Source organism: Salminus brasiliensis, chromosome 25, assembly GCF_030463535.1.
Source record: "Salminus brasiliensis chromosome 25, fSalBra1.hap2, whole genome shotgun sequence".
NCBI classification, from domain to species: Eukaryota; Metazoa; Chordata; class Actinopteri; order Characiformes; family Bryconidae; genus Salminus; species Salminus brasiliensis.
This window is the reverse complement of record NC_132902.1, coordinates 18,892,777-18,909,603: the sequence shown is the minus strand read 5'-3', so window position 1 is coordinate 18,909,603 and position 16,827 is coordinate 18,892,777. Positions and strand designations below refer to the sequence as shown.

At 43.7% G+C, this 16,827-nt stretch overlaps 1 protein-coding gene across 1 annotated transcript in view; it reads left to right on the top strand.

Annotated features, from left to right (window-relative positions):
* Window positions 1-16,827, top strand: part of pias1a (protein inhibitor of activated STAT, 1a) — a 64,046-nt gene that overhangs the window by 20,904 nt on the left and 26,315 nt on the right. Inside the window, 1 exon segment of the mRNA XM_072671682.1 lies at window positions 4,473-4,911. Within this exon segment, the coding sequence (XP_072527783.1) occupies window positions 4,473-4,911 (439 nt within the window).

Here is a 16,827-nt window from a genome sequence, read left to right as displayed (position 1 = left end):
ATCCTACAGGACACACTGTCTTTGCTTTGCCCATTGCGTTAGACGTTGGACAAAGACAAGATGTGGTTAAATATTTGACTTGTTGCGTCAGTGTTTGTCTGTTCCTTCATTTCATTCAGCAGAATCTGTTTGTTGACTGCTTTTTCCATGTGTCTGGTATTCTGGAATCTAGACTGGATGACCAGGGACTGAAGCTGTAGTGTGTGTATGTGTGTGTGTGTGTGTGTGTGTGTGTGTGTGTGTGTAGTAGCTTGCTGAGGTCTTAGGTACAAAGTATTTGCCCTCTGGAAACAGGACTATGCAATTTCTCTTTAGTTTGGTCATCTCACACAGGTTAGCTCTTAGGACTTCCCTTCCCTTCTCTCTCTCTCTCTCTCTCTCTCTCTCTCTCTCTCTCTCTCTCTCTATCACATAAATAAAAAGCAATAAGGGTGGAGCAGTGCACCATTGCTGGGAGAGAGAGAGAGACTGGCAGAGTTAAGACAGCATGATTGACAGGCTCTGCTCTCAAACAGGCGCTGTCACAGACAATCTCATGCCCGCTGTGTGTTTTCACTGGAGCTGCCTGTGTGTGTGTGTGTGTGTGTGTGTGTGTGTGTGTGTGTGTGCGTGTGCGCTTGTGTGTGCGCGCTTGTGTGTGTTTTCAGTTTCATTTGTTTTGGAAGCTGAGCAGCTCATATCTCAGCCCTTCCCCCCATATCTCTCTCTCTCTCTCTCTCTCTCTCTCTCTCTCTCTCTCTCTCTCTCTCTCTCTCTCTCTCTCAACTGTCCTCTCTCTCGTCTGTGCTCTCTCTCTCGCTCTCACTCTCTCTCCTTACCCTCCCTTTCACTCTCTCACTTTGTAATTCTCTTTCTCACTCGCTCACACACTCTGTTGTTGTCTCTCTCTGTCTCTCTCACTGTTATGCGTTCTCTCTCTCTCTCTCTCGCATGCTCTTATTCTTCCTTTGCTATTTCTCTCTCACTGGTTCTCTGCCTTGTATTCCTCTCTTTTCCTCTCTCTGGCTTATTTCCTCTCTCTCTCTCTCTCTCTCTCTCTCTCTCTCTCTCTCTCTCTCTCTCTTTCTTCAGTATTCACAGACTCTCTCTTTTGGCGCTCTTTCTCGCTCTTTCTGCACATTCTTGTGCTGTGTCCCTTTCCTCCATCCACACTCGTCCTGTTCCTCGTCCTCCTCCCTCTTTCTGCCTCTTGTGCTGCTCGTTTGCTCCTGCGAGTGTAAATGTATTGACTAAATAATTGATCATTTTTTGGAGTGGACAGCTGGACCGCAGGTGATTTTCAGCAGGGCCGGTATAGCTGCTGTGATCACATGGCTGATCACCATCCTCTTTTTATCCCTTTGAATTGAGCAGGCTGTTACTGGTATATTGCATGTAAAGTATTGGGGATGCACAGAATTATGGGCCAATACCACAATCTAATATTCTATTAATATTAAAGGATATAGAGATTTTATAGGATCTAGAAAAACGGAACACATTTAGGTGTATCAGCATTTCAGATAAATCTAGCTTTTTAAATGCAGTAAAATGATTAAAATTAGGGATGTCCCGATCTGATACAGTGGATTAGGATCCGGGCAGGTCCAGCTATATTTGAATAGATTATCGCTTATTTTAATCCTAATCCAGTTCCAATTCTTTGTTTTAGCCCTGTTCACACGTGTGCTTTGTGCTGGCCGCTTCGGATGATCGGATCACTCGGGAAACATGTTAATGCCAGGCGTGAACGGGGCTTAGGACTGGGATGTCAGTGGTACGCCTTTATACTTGGACAGTTTACACAGGTCCAGCTCTTCTGTCACAGAAGAGCAGAGTGTGGTTTTCCAGGATGGAGTCCTTTACAACTTTTCCCTGCTGTACGCTATATGTCCATATGTTTGTGGACACTCTCATTTTTCTAGTGAATGCATTCAGCTACTTTAGGTTCCTGACACAGATGTGCAAATGCACACATACACAGCTTTGGCACCATGTCTAATGAGCTAAAGAGGTGGGGTGATGATCGTCCAGCAACAGCCAGACTCACTAATGGACAGTAGAGACAGTTACTCCAACAAACGTCCCAATACTTTTGTCCATATTGTTATTAAAAATAATATTTGAAAGCAAAAAATGAACTCAGACAGAAAAGCATGCAGACCGTTTCCTTCCCATAAACACAAACGATTACTCCAGCAAGCCAGACTCGAACCTGACCAGGGACCACACACACACACAGCTGATGTTTATATATGTGTCTGTGTGTGTGAGTGTGTGTGTGGTGGGTTCTGCCTCCAAAGAGAGCAACAGCACTGTGTGTAATGAAGTGTTTTCTAGGTGAACCTTGCTGCACCTTTTTTAAGCCAAAGGTATGAGACATAGGGTTACACTTCACTGTGTGTGTGTGTGTGTGTGTGTGTGTGTGTGTGTGTGTGTGTGTGTGTGTGTGTGTGTCTAAGGTACTCTTATCGTGTTCTCTTCGTGCATATTTCATAGCTCACCTCCACACTATTACAGCCTGCAGTCATTGCAGTGCCCTTGGGAGCAAAAGAGAGAGAGAGAGTGTGTGTGTGTGTGTGTGTGTGTGTGTGTGTGTGTGTGTGTGTGTGTGTGTGTTTAGATTTAGGATGTGTTTTGGGGATGTTGTGTTTGATTTTGAGTGCATGTTTGTATTTACGGGTGTCTGTGCAGTTTAGTCTGTGTGTGTGGTACATTCCTGTGACTGTGTGTGTGTTGGGGGAGGCAGGGGTCTGTCTGGGGTCTGTGTTTGGCTAGTAAATAGTATGGCCTGTGCTGCTAACTGAGTGTATGAGGCAGTGGCTGTGTGGCAGTGTAGCGCAGACTTTCTCTTTTTTTCTCCTTAAGTGTGTCTCTGCATCTCACTCTTTCTATGTATCTCTGTCAGTGTGTCTATCCGCCTGTCTGTCTGTCTGTCTGTCTCTCTCTCTCTCTCTCTCTCTCTCTCACTGTCGGCTTGAAGCTTTGTTGACATGACTGTGTTAATCTTCAGTGTTGCTAAAACATTAAAATCTGTTTTATCATATACATCTATCTATTAATATGTCCAAACATACATTCACGCACACATGTACACACATGCAATCCCTCACATTCTCTCCAATGCCCCTGTCGTCTCCTTTAGTCATTACCACCACCTAAGCAGTCACTTTAGCCAAGCCCATGAGCTTAAATGGTGCAGCAGGTTGTGCTCCATCTGATTCTGATCCAATCCCGCGTCTTAAACCACATAATGTACCCTATGGGGTCGGAACTAACTGGGGTATAATATGGCGTGTAATATCGCCATTTTCTACCCAATTTGGAAGGCCAATTACACTATCCCCATTCATGTGAACTCCCTCTATCACTAGCAATGCCCCTATTGACATCGCTAGGTAGCCATCACGCTCAAACTCAACCCCAGCAAGACGGAGCTGCTGTACATCCTGGGAACTGCTGGACCAAAAAACGATCTTGCCATCTCCTTTGAGAACTCGCTGGTCACTCCTTCTACAGAAGCACGAAGCCTTGGTGTAGTCATGGATGATCAGTTATCGTTCTCAAGACATGTTGCAAACGTAACTCGGTCCTGCAGATTTCTTCTGTACAACATCCGGAGAATTCGACCCTTCCTCTCTAGAGAGGCCACCCAGGTGCTCGTTCAGTCTCTCGTCACTTCCAGACTAGATTACTGCAACTCTCTTCTGGCTGGTCTCCCTCTGCGCACCATCAGGCCCCTGCAACTCATCCAGAATGCAGCTGCACGGGTCGTCTTCAATGTTCCTAAGTTCAGCCATGTCACTCCACTGCTGCATTCTCTCCACTGGCTTCCTGTAGCTGCCCGCATCAGATTCAAAACCCTGACGCTGGCCTACAAAGCCAAGAACGAACCTGCCCCTCCGTACTTGATGGCAATGGTCAAAAGCCGGTCTGCACCAAGAGCACTTCGAGCTTCAAGTACGGCTGGGCTTGACCCGCCATCCCTCAAAATCCACAGAAGACAAGCGTCCAGGCTTTTTTCTGTCCTGCACCAAAGTGGTGGAACGAGCTTCCCCTGGGTGTCCGAACGGCCGAGTCACTCGCGGTCTTCAAACGCAAACTGAAGACCCACCTCTTCCGAGAGTACTTGGGCGAATAGAGTACTGTGGTCGCCTTATTGTATTGTGTTTAGTAATGTCTAAAGCTTAGAGGTATCTTTGAATTATTAGTCTATTCTAACTAGCTAAGGTTTCTTTCTTGGGTAAAAAGCAAAGCACTTTGTAAGTCGCTCTGGATAAGAGCGTCTGCTAAATGCCATAAATGTAAATGTAAAGCACAACTCCCCAGCTCTGATATATCAGCTAACAGACAGCTGATCAACAAGCGATCCTCGGGTCATACTGGCAGCACCTTAGTCCACTGGTCACATTTCTGCATGCTGTCAGTCCTATTTTATATTCTGTAATTTTCTTATAGATTTTGTTCTCTGTCTTTGTCTGTTTCTCTGGCAGCAAATGGTGATGAGCCTGCGAGTATCGGAGCTGCAGGTTCTCCTGGGCTACGCTGGGAGGAATAAACACGGCCGAAAGCACGAGCTGCTGACCAAAGCGCTACACCTTCTGAAGGCTGGCTGCAGCCCTGCGGTGCAGATGAAGATTAAGGAGCTCTACAGGCGCCGCTTCCCCACCAAGCTGGTGTCCCCGGCTGAGCTGGCCCTGCCGGGGGTCCACCCGGCTGCCGCTTCTCTGCCTGCCGGACTTACCCAGCTGGCCTTTGACGGGCATGGGGCCGCCCCGTCCCCCCTGCTTCCCATTTCGCTCTTGGGCCCCAAACATGAGCTGGGCCTGCCCCACCTGCCCTCCAACCTTCACCCCGTACATCCAGACGTCAAGCTGCAGAGACTGCCTTTCTACGACGTGCTGGACGAACTCATCAAACCCACCAGCCTTGGTAAGTGTGGTAGTGTTCTGTTGCACTGTGCACTGTGCCCTGTGCCCATACCTGCAGCGCTGAGGTCTGCAGCATTTTTTAGAAGGTCTGAATGTCTGCAGTGTGGAAATATTGTACAGAAAATGTTTAAGAACTGCAGTGTCAGTGTTTCCACTACAAACAAACTGCCTGGCTATCTAAACATGGCATGTAAAGTATGAGCATGTGGCCTTTCGACTTTCTTTATCTACTGTCTAAAATGAGCGGCATGCCACCAGAACCATGTACATACTCCCACCACGTTTTATCTTGCATGAAAAGCAAACATCTCACAGAAAGGTTCTGCACTGTGTGCTCCACTCTCTGCTCCGGATTTAAAACCAGCACTGACAGAAACATTGTTAAAACTGAGAGAAAGGAGCAGGCTATTGCATATGATGCAAATATTAGAGTAACATAATACATAGCGGATGCAAATAACTGCTAGCTGAATCAGTGAGGACAGTCGAACTGGATCCTAATCAATATTAACCAGTAAATCCAGAACTGCCAGTGGCTCCAAACTTGCATGCCTCACAGCTGTAACTCACTAAAAATCCAGTCTGACTTGTTCTCTATGTAAACCCTTGCAACTACCAACCGGCACCATAGCAGCCATCTAGCAACTCCACAGCAACCACCTAGTAACACTATAGTGAGAACAGGGGTATCATAACAACTGCCCAACAACCACCTAGCAACTACTGAGCAACTCCATAACACCCACCTATCACTGTCACTATATAACACTATAGCACCTGTCCAGCAACAAAATGGGCAAAATATCTGGATTGGGGCATTAACCTCTTTAACCCTTAAGTTGTTAAGGCATTAACAGCTGTGAACTATTCAGTATCCATTATGAATTATCAGTATCTGCTATAATTTATTCAGTAACAACGATGGGCTTTACAGTTTCCACTATGAATTAACACTACCCACTGTAAATTATTCTGTATGCATTATGATTTCTTAAGTATTCACTATAATTTATTTAGTAACCACTGTGAATTATTCACTGACTGCTATGATTTATTTAGCTACTACTATAAATTACTTAGTATCCACTATGAATTATTCAGTATCCGCTATGATTTATTTAGTACCTGCTATGCATTATTTAGTATCCACTAGAATTATTTTAGGATCCACTATGATTTATTCAGTAATCAATATGAATTATTTATTATTAAATATGAACTATTTTGTATCCATTATGAATTATTTAGTGTACACTATAAGATTCTATATATGCCATGACTTGGTCATTATCATTAATTATTATGAATCCTCTTTGATTTCTTAAGTATTCTATACTATAATTTATCTAGTAACCACTGTGAATTATTCACTGACTACTCTTATTTATTTAGTTACTACTATTTATTTAATATTCACTATGATTTATTCCGTATCCACTATGATTTATTCTAACTATAAATTCTATTCAGTGTCTGCTACGAAATATCTGCCATGATTTAGTCAATATCCACTATGAATTCTACACCATGTACCATGACTTTTTCAGTGTAATGAATTATTTAATATGCTATTTAAAAAGATTCAGTATCTGCTATAAATTATTTAGTATGTACTATAATAACCTGTTTTCTGAGATTGTAAAGGGTTAAAATGTGTTTAAAATGGTTTTTGAATGGTATATTAGGCCTGTTTAAAATAGCAGCAGCACCCGTCACCACATATATTTCAGGACCACCCTTCAGCACTACGGTTACTCAGTAAGTGTTTAAGTGTAATGTAATAATGCTGTTATAAACAGGGTTCAGATTTTCACTCTGGAGGGTAAAAGTGATTTTGTTCCTGTTTTCTATTCCTGCTTTTGCCTCACCTTTGTTAACCGTTTCTAATCTTTGCTAGTCAGCCTTTTGCGGAGCGGTGGGCTGTATGAGTTTGGGTGGGCGAGTGGGTGGTAATGTGTGGGAGGCAGGTGTAGGTTTGGGCAGTATGCCGAAAACACCATTTTCAGTGATGAACGGCACTAAATGCACCACAGTGAAATTCCACGTGGGTGACAGGAAATGGTGAATAAATGTGATTCTGATTCTGCTGGGCTGCAGAGGAACGGCCATATTTCTCCACTTTAGCATTTTAATGCACTTAGGAGGTTTGCCATGGACATGTTCATTGGCCTTAAGGGAATTCTGCAAACAGACCCCTCCCCCCTACCTCGTATTTCGCTCCCTCTCTCTTTCTGGCTTGCTTTATCATTCTCGCTCTTGCACTCTCTCTCGCTCTCTCTCTCGTGAATGCTTTCTCACCTTCTTTCTCACTCTCTCACGCTGTTTTCCTTCCTCTCTGTCTCAGTTTCACTCTTCTCGCTTCTCCATTTGCAAAGCCAGTCATGAAATTAGAAATACACTCTTTCTTTCTTTCTTTAAGTTATTTATTTATTTTTTACTCTAATTTCCAACATCTTTCTCCTGATTTCTCAGTCTTTCTGTTTCTCTCTTTCTATCTCACTCTCACTCTCTCTCACTCTGCTCTGCTGCCCTCTTGTTCATTTGCATGAAGAGTGATGAAACCAGAGGTTCACACACCTGAGCTCTCTCCCCATTCTGCCTAGTAACAATAAGACTGTGTGCAAAGCACTGCACTCCAAAACAATGCCGCACTTCCAGCTCTTTCTGGAACATGCACATGTAGTGCAGTGTTTTTCTAGAGCCCTCACTGCAGTGTGAGGCAACACAAAGGTTGACTGTATCAGAAATCACCAGTCAACTTTAGATAACTCTGGTAAATATTAAAAGTTTCATTTCATAGAAAACAAAAGGAGAAAGTTTAAAAAAAAAAAAATAGATTTACGATGTAGGAAGGAGTTTTATATGGAACAAATTGAGGAGTAAATTAAGATCATATGCAAATTAGCTTCTTTGTAATATTATACATTCCTCTATTAAAAGATGAAATTTGTTTGAAGTTACTCTGATGTTACTTTGATGTTTAAATTGTGTGTGACTTTGATTGAGGCCCACAATACTACATATTTACAACCCTGTTATTTGCCTCTGAATGAAAGAGACAGTAACAAGAACACTGTAAATACTGGATAGTATTGCTGCCCTCTCTGGGTTTGCTGCTAAAGAAGGTAGTAGTAGGTTCTGCTAGGGTTAGCTTAGCCTTGCACATCCTCACTTCATTGCTTTTGCACTGCAAACTGTTCAGGCCCTTGTGTGTAGACCTCTAGCGGCACGTCCTTCTGTCGACACCGCCGCTATCCGATTTGAGTCCCCTGCCCGGTTTGTACTGAGCAGAAGATGCTGATCGGGTAGCCACTAGCAATCTGTCCTGCCCCTAGATGATCACAGAGCAATAAAGAGCTAACATTAGTTAGCTAGCGTTTGAGCTGTTGGACAGGGGAGGGGGAAAGCTCAGGATGTCTTAATGCTGGTTGATGTCGCTGGCTCTCATTTTGAGGCAGATAAACAAACAGTCAAGGCTGGCTAAACAAAGTGGGGAGGTTGAGGGCAGCAGTGACGCCACCACCACAGGCTCAACAATGTCTCTACCCAAACCGCGGGTAGCAGCAGACACTTGTCAGAGTGCTGCTTATTTATGACATTTTTTATGCTTGGTTTATTACACAGTTCCTAATTATTCTCAAAATTTAACAGAATGAATAAAAAAACATAACATTTAAAGTGCAATTTTTAATGTAAAGTCTAAGCAAATAAATCATGGTATTGTTTCAAAATGTCCATAAGTGTGTCTTTGAGCAGGGTTTCCTAAACCTTTGCATAAGACTGTAGGCCCCTTTTGGCTGAGACGTTTATTAGTTTCACAGAGAACATAGCTCCTTACCTTAAATAGCAGTGCTAAATTTGTGGCAGATGTCATGCAGCGCAGACATAACCACACCCCTGTTAAACTGACAGAGTGCATGGGAACTCTGGGACATGTAAAAATAATCCTTTGTAGGTTCTGAAATGAAACAGTTGAATATTTCTAGAACAGTACAGTCCCAGATGCTGCTGCTGCTGTTGTTTTGTGGGTTGGACATTTTATACTATTTTTTTTTTAACAACACAACAACAAAACAAAAATTGAGATTTCACATTAGCCTGTAAATCCCATCCCCAGCACTGTGTAACGATTGTTTATAGAGCTATAGATTGTCCCCAGTCTATTAATGGAAGCTACATTGCAGTCAATCACTGCCAGTTTTCTTATCATTATGGTTGTGATGTACCACTGCACCAAATATGTTGTTGCAGCCTTAAGACATCCAATAAAAGTATTTTCTCATGTCTTTGAGGATGGTATTCTAATCTTAAGGTTCTTGGTTGATGCAATACATGACAGTCAATCAAAACACAAGCCATTTGCATATAGCACTTAAACACAGCAACAAAACACACTGAGTTTCAAATGCTTAAGAAATGTTATGCGTAATGTTAAAATTTTGGCAGAATAAGAAATGTACATCCACTACAGTTACGGGAAGATGCCATAGGCTACCATGATCAGGAGTGGCATCTAAACAAGCAGTATGGAGAGATTTTACTCAGTCTGTGCTGATATCAAAATCATCTTACTGCTGTTTACCATCTACATCTTTTGTGGTTGTGGGGTTTTCAGTTCTGAGATGCTAGGCAGTGCGAGCAGTGGCCCACCTAATGAGGGCTGAAATCTCTGGTCCACCCTGAAGATGTCTAACAGCCTCTGAGAGAGCCGTGCAAAGCCCTTTTTCTGACCAGCGTTGGATTCAGAATTTTATAATGTGGAAAGCAATCTTTGAAAAGCTGTGTGTCATGATCGGACCATCTGTAGACCCGGTCGTTTCTCCAGTAACCGACCAATCATGCCCAATGATAAGAGATTTACTACTTGATGCTGCTTTTTTCCAGTCCTCTTATTCACATGTCAGCTTTAGATTTTCCACCTTAAACTTTTCCACTGCATCCTTTTGTTTGGGTGTTCAAGGTTTTCAAAATTCACAAAAAACCTGGTGAATGGAAACCCCTTTACTGTCTGTTTAATCAGACTGGATAAAGAGGAGTATGACCAGGGTGTTGCCTGGATCCAAATCCTGAGCCATGCCACTTTGTCATCAGCGGTCAGAGTATGAGAGTATAACAGTTGGCTGCGCTCTCTACGGGCGGGTAGATGGTGTTCTCCCACATTATTACTTTTAAGCGATGTTGCTGACACAGGCATCTGTTAGCTGTTGCTGTGGAGCTGGGGACCCGGCACTTTCCTCAGAGTGTGTTGGCTGCCTGGCAATGCCGCATCAGCCACAGTTGGAAAAGAGGCAGTGGCTGACTTCGCATGTATGGGAGGAGCCATGTGTTAAGTGCTTACCGTCCTAGCGTTGGGAGCATTGCTATTACTAGGGGGAGCTACGAACAGGTGGGTTAGGTGGCAGGAGTAAATTAGACAAATGCGTTTATAAAAAATGAATTGAGCATTGTGTGTAGACTTCAGAGAGAGAGAGAGAAAAAATAAGAAACGTGCAACATTGACTCTTTAATATCAGTACCTTCATTAATTGTATTGATTATCTGCTGTTCCTGCTTATTGCTGGAAACCCTTTAGTTCTTTTAGATGGTTCTTGGTTTTACTGTACTGCAGTTTTTGGTCCTAACCAGCCCGTGTTACCTGCTACACGTTATGTCCTTGAAACATGTGTTCGGAAAAAAGCAAAGGCAAGTCCTTTGCGAGCACCTTCATTTCATGGAGGGACAGATCATTAATTATGAAGGACATTGATCAATAACTACAAGGAGATGAAGACGGCTAATGTTTACAACAGGATTCTATCAGCCAGTATCTGCTGGTCTGTGAGTGTTGACCACAGGCAACTTTTAAAAGTCCCTGTCCACCTGGCTTTACTGAAAACATGCCACCCTCATGTGGTGGGCTGAGCTTTGTCCTCCTCCAGCAGTCCAGAATGTTCTACAGGAGGAACAGTGTGCTCATTCCACTCACACCACAGATGCTGCATTCAATACTCTCTCTCGCTCTCACTCGCTCTCTCCCTCCCTCTCTCCCCTTTCTCTCTCCCCTCCATCTCTTTTTTATAATCTGCCTCTCTCTCTATCTCTTGCACTGCTTATCTCTCTCTATTTTATTTTATTCTGCTTCTCTTTCTTTCTAAATCATTCTTTCTCTCTCTCTCTCTCTCTCTCTCTCTCTCCCTGACACCTCTGTCTCTCTCTTGCTCTCTCACAAACCCTCACTCTCCCTCCCTGTTTCTTTACGTCTAGCTCTTTCTTTTCTTACTATCTCTCTCTCTCTCTCTCTCTCTCTCTCCCTCTCACACACACACACACACACACACATACGTTTCTTCCAGCACTGCATGTTTAATTTTTTCTAATCATTATCCTCATTATTCTGTTCTCGTTAGAGCTATTAGCTCCCCATGCATATATTACTCATTATCTCAATCAATGTCATTTACCCTGGGAGGGAAGGCCTCTTCAGTGAGGATTTAAATGCTTCCATAATTGAACTTCTCGTTCATGAATAAGGCGAGGTTAGAGAGGCACTGATAGGCAAATCCTGGATGGATGACCATGATCAGCATTTCCAATTTTTCTCTAAATGGTTGTGGAACTTGCGTGATCGCAAAACTACACTGAATCCTAATACTAAGTTCATCGTTTTCAAGCGTCCAAAGTTTACTAAGTGTGTGTGAGTTTGAATGGCTCAAAGCATGAACGTTTTTGGTAAAGATAAGCTGGCTGAATGCGAAAGGGTTTTAAGGCCAGAGCACACCAAGCAAACGTTCTCGGACAAACCCAACATTTCGTTGTTTTTGAATATTCTGAAAATTGCCTGTCTGTGTCTCACCAGCCAAACACCACCCAACAAAACAGCAGACCTTCATGATTAGAATGATGGGGGAATGGTGAAGGCATGTTTTAAGCCATATTCAGATGGGAGTAAATATACATGGGGTCCTGGGGCAATTCTCTTTTTCACAGGGGCGGCTCTGTGTGTTTTTTCCTCATTCAGATCGACCATGTCTGTGTTTTTCTATGTCGTCCTCTGAGAAAATGACAGAACTACCTACTGCCTAACTACCCCCCTCTCCAACTCTGTGATCATTTTAGACTTGTCTGGATTTCTGTATTTTTCCAGGTAGTCACAAATTATGTCATAAAAAAGAGGTGTTGGGGGGCTGCTGCTGCGCACTGTATTTAGTCTGAGTGCACATATCAGAGCTCCTCCAGTGGATATTAAAGACTTTCCAAATACTGGAAAATAAGGACTATCTTGTTACACAGCACCGCCACCATTAGCTTCACCTCGTATAACCTGAAGAAACACCATTAATAGGACTGCATCTTCCCAGGGCAGTGTCTGCAGTGCACTTTGAGGTTTTTGGTCTTAAGTAAGTCCTCTCCGTCTAAAACGACGCCATTATCACTGGCATCACTTAGCACAAAAAACGAGCTAAACAGTGGAATCTGTGATCTGTTCACTTTGGTAACCAGGAAAGCGTGAGCTATGTTTCAGTGGGTGCGCAACTGCATATGGAGAAGTCTGTTCGAAGTCATGGCCAACTGCCCAAACTGGTCAGACGCAAATTCAACATTGAGTCGAGTTCAACCAAACATTTCGGAACAGCCAGAAACAGCAGAGACACACCGATCGAATGTTCGTGTTCGTCCGGTCGGTGTGCTTTGGCCATTAGAAAGGCTGACAGTGCCCAGTTTTTTCTAGTCAACCTGTTGTTTTTACTGTTTTGCGGTAGTTCACTTAGTTTAGCCTCAGGCACTGGACTCACTCAAATACAGACTGTCTGATGCAAACTGTGCAAAATCACCACAGCTGTAAGAATTTTACCTCTAATGCAGAGTTTGTCTACCTGCTCTTTCATGCACTTCCTTTACATCAGTCAAGTGAGAGACAAACGACTGTTTAACCCGTTTAATGCTAGTACTTAGCAAGGGTCATCCCTATACACCAGTGAGCCTTTCACGATGAGAGAGTCACTAAACCACATAACATTGCCTAATAAGGACGTAGCGAAGTCCTCTGTAATGAACATATTGCTTTTGAGGAGGGTCCTGTTTTCAGATTATTTATAACGGCTGGTCAACAGCATTACTACCCTATAATCAGAAGCCTTGCTACTGACACCAGCAGGTTGAATAATGAGTAGTCAGAAAGAGTGGGAGTTCGCTTTGCATGGTAGAATTAAGGGGTGTAAAGTAAATCAATAGTAAGACATGAAAATGAGGCTGCTGTTTGAACTCAGAAGTAAAAGCTTTAGGGATCTACACACACACACACACAGGGGTAAAAAGACTGCAAGGAATTTTTATTAGTATGCATGGACGGATTACACAACATCCTGAGCAGTGTTTTCATTAAGATGAATGATCTCACGTAGGCTTTGTGTGTGTAAGAGTGTGTGTGTGTGAGAGAGAGAGAGAGAGAGAGAGAGAGAGAGAGAGAGAGAGAGAGGGAGAGAGATTCAGGAACACCCATGGTGTGCTAGAGAGGACATTATACCCATATATTTATACACAGTCACCTGACATGAGTAGATGATATGATCTGGGCAGAATGCTCTAGCATCATGGTCAGGTTGCTGCACATTGCATGTGATGATTAATCACAACACACAGAGAAGCACTCATCAGCAACTGTGATTGGTCAGAATGCTGAGAGCACACTGAAAGAGAAGTGTGATTGGTTAGAAGAGTTAGAAGAGTTAAACTACATGGAAAGGTGGACACATGGACACATTTGATTGATAAAGTAGCCGATACCCGATCCAACAGTGATCCGTAGATTAAACAGCAGACCCTGCCGTTTGTTTTGAGTTGACCTTAGCAAGCGGTACAGTGTGCAGCTCTACGGCTCTGAATAACTGAGAAGTTTGTCTGAGTAGATTCAGGCAATGAAGCACACTCAGTGCCTTAGACCATAAGTAGCTTCTTCTTTATGCGTACAGCCAGCCCTGCTCACACTGTGCCAACTAAAGTACTACTTACCTCTCCCACTGCGCACCCTACACACCTCCAGCCTCTTCTAAAGCGTCTTATCAGACAGACCGCGCTAAATCTCTTTTAGCGTAAAAATAGTCATTAAGTCTTGCATCATAGGCTACAACTCCATATTAACACAATGAAGCGTCTGCTCTGAAGCTGAAAAACAAAACACACGTCTGTGCGCACACACACACACACACACGAATGCACAAGCACACGTGTGCAAACAAAGCATGAGAAACAAAGGCATAATTGGAGCAGCTCGTGGAGTGCTTATTTTCCATTTTGCTCTGAATGTGCAAGAAGGATCATCCCTGGACAAAAACACCCCGAATGCATCCGTACACGCTCAGACACTGTGGAAGCACAGCTTGCAACTGTATTCTGGGGGCTTAAAAAGAGGATGCGCACACTCGTTCACACACCTAGTGGTGCTTTTCAGGCCTTTATTTCGTTAATAGAGGGGAGGCCTAAAGCCAAACGGTGTGTCCTAAAGTTTGTAGACACCTACTTATGCAGTTTTCCTTCTAAAAATATGGGTATTAACAGGAGGTCCGTCCTTCTTCACTGTAGTTAGAGTCTCTGCTTATCTGAGAAGGCTTTCTACTAGATGTTGAGACATCGCTGTGAGGATTTGATTGCATTCAACCATGAGAGAATTAGTGAGGACAGGTGCTAATGTTGGATGATTAGTTTTAGATCACAAACGCCACTCCAGCTCATCCCAAAGGGGTTGGATGTAGCTTCCGTACTCCAGGGAATGCAGTTTCACAGCTTCACGACCCATGGCTTTATACCCCTCTCGCAATGGACATATGGACATATGGACATATGACCTCAGGCCTCATGTGCTGCTCCAGAGCATCCCATTCTACGTGCAGTGCTTTTGCGTACTCTTCACAATAAATGTGCTTCAAAAGGTTCTTTGTGCAAATTCCATAAAGAATCATGTTTATAATACACTAAATGTCCAAATGTTTGTGGACGCCCTTTCTAATGAATGCCTTCAGCTTATTTAAGGTGCATCCATTGCTGGCACAGACATGCAGCTGTGCACACACACAGCTTGTCTAGTCACTGTAGAGACGTATGGAAATAGAATAGGACACTCTGGAGCAGATATGCATGAACCTATTGGCACCATGCCTAATGCCAGGCATGGTCTAGAGGGGTAGCTATAAAGCCCCTCAGCATCGAGCTGTGGAGCAGTGGATCTGTGTTCTCTGGAATGATGGTGCTCCATTTAATACTTTTGGGATAAGTTGGGGATGAGGTGGGGTGGTGATCATCCAGCATTCTGACCTCACTAATAATCTTATAGCTCCACAATGTAGTAGAAAGCCTTTATTGGACAGTAGGTAGAGTTACAACAATTTATTTTATTTAAGGATTCAAAACCCTTGATGTCGGAAGAAAGAATGAATGCGCAGGTGTCCAAATACTTTTGTCTGTTTAATATAACTTCTATAAGAAGTGAAGTTTTTAAGACCTTTTAAAAAGTTCTTCTCACTCAACCATATCTATTATTAACATGGTTCTGTATGGAGCCAAAAGTGCTTCTTCTGAGGCACAGGGGTGGGCAGTTCTGGTTCTGAAAGGCCGGATTGCTGCTTTTCCTGCTCAAGCACACCTGATTTAACTCACTTGTTAATTGCTGGGGAAATCAGGAAAACAGCAGGGAAATCAGCAAGCTGTCCTAGACTCCGGCCTCTGTTGCCCACCCCTGTCCTATGGCATTGCTTGAAGACCCTTTACTTTTAAGTGTGTGTGTGGAGATACACTGCATGAGCATTGTGTTCACAGCTGAACATGGGTTTCAGCAATGGGTGGAAACGCTTCAAAGCTGAACTCACTAATTGGTAGGGGTGTCTGCATACTTTTGGACAGGTAGTGTGTCAGGGAAGTACAGTAGTGATGTTGTAAATGCTTGTTTTTGTTATTTCATTGAAAGTTTGGGAATACTGTACATACTGCTATGCTGGTACGGGTTACTGAATTGAATTGAATTGAATTGAATTGAATTGAATTGAATTGAATTGAACTGAACTGAACTGAACTGAACTGAACTGAATTCACACTGGTTCAAAGGCGGATTTCTTCCAGTTCTTCCCTGTTTGTGCTTTTCAGAGGTGAGCAGAGATAAAGACTCAGTTTTGTACCTTTCATGAGACTCAAAGGGAAACACACAGGCCTTCACTCCCACTCTGCATCCGATTGTAAAAACACATCAGATGGCAGAGACTGCACTGCTATTTTTAGCTCCGGCTCAAACAGGGAGGGAGCTATCTCTCTCTCTCTCTCTCTCTCTCTCTCTCTCTCTCTCTCTCTCTCTCTCTCTTTTTCTCTCTCTCTCTCTCTCTCTCTCTCTCTCTCTCTCTCTCTCTCTCCCTCCCTCAGTCACTTATTTACCCCCCCACCCCCCCCCCCCCCGCTCGCTTACTCTCTCACTCCTCCTCCTCTCTCTCTCTCTCCCTCCCTCTCTCTCTTTCTCTCTCCCCCCCTTTCCGCCCTCCCTCACTCAGTTACTTATGTACTCTCACCCTCCTCCCTCTCTCTCTTGCACGCTTGCTCTGTCTCACTCCCCCTTTCTTTCTCGCTCACTCCCTTCTTTCCTGCCTTACTCACTCAGTCACTTATTTACCCCCCTTGCTTACTCTGTCTCACTCCTCTCTCTCTTTCTCTCCCCCCTCCTCTTTCCTCTCTCACTCCCTCACTTAGTTACTTATGTACTCTCACCCTCCTCCCTCTCTCTCACTTGTGCGCGCTTGCTCTGTCTCACTCCCCCTTTCTCTCTCGCTCACTCCCTCTTTTCCTCCCTCACTCACTCAGTCACTTACTCGTTCCCTCCTCCCCCTCACTCTCTCTCTCGCTTACTCTCTGCCCTCCCTCTTTCTCGCATGCGTGCTCACTCCATCTCTCTCTCTTACTCCTC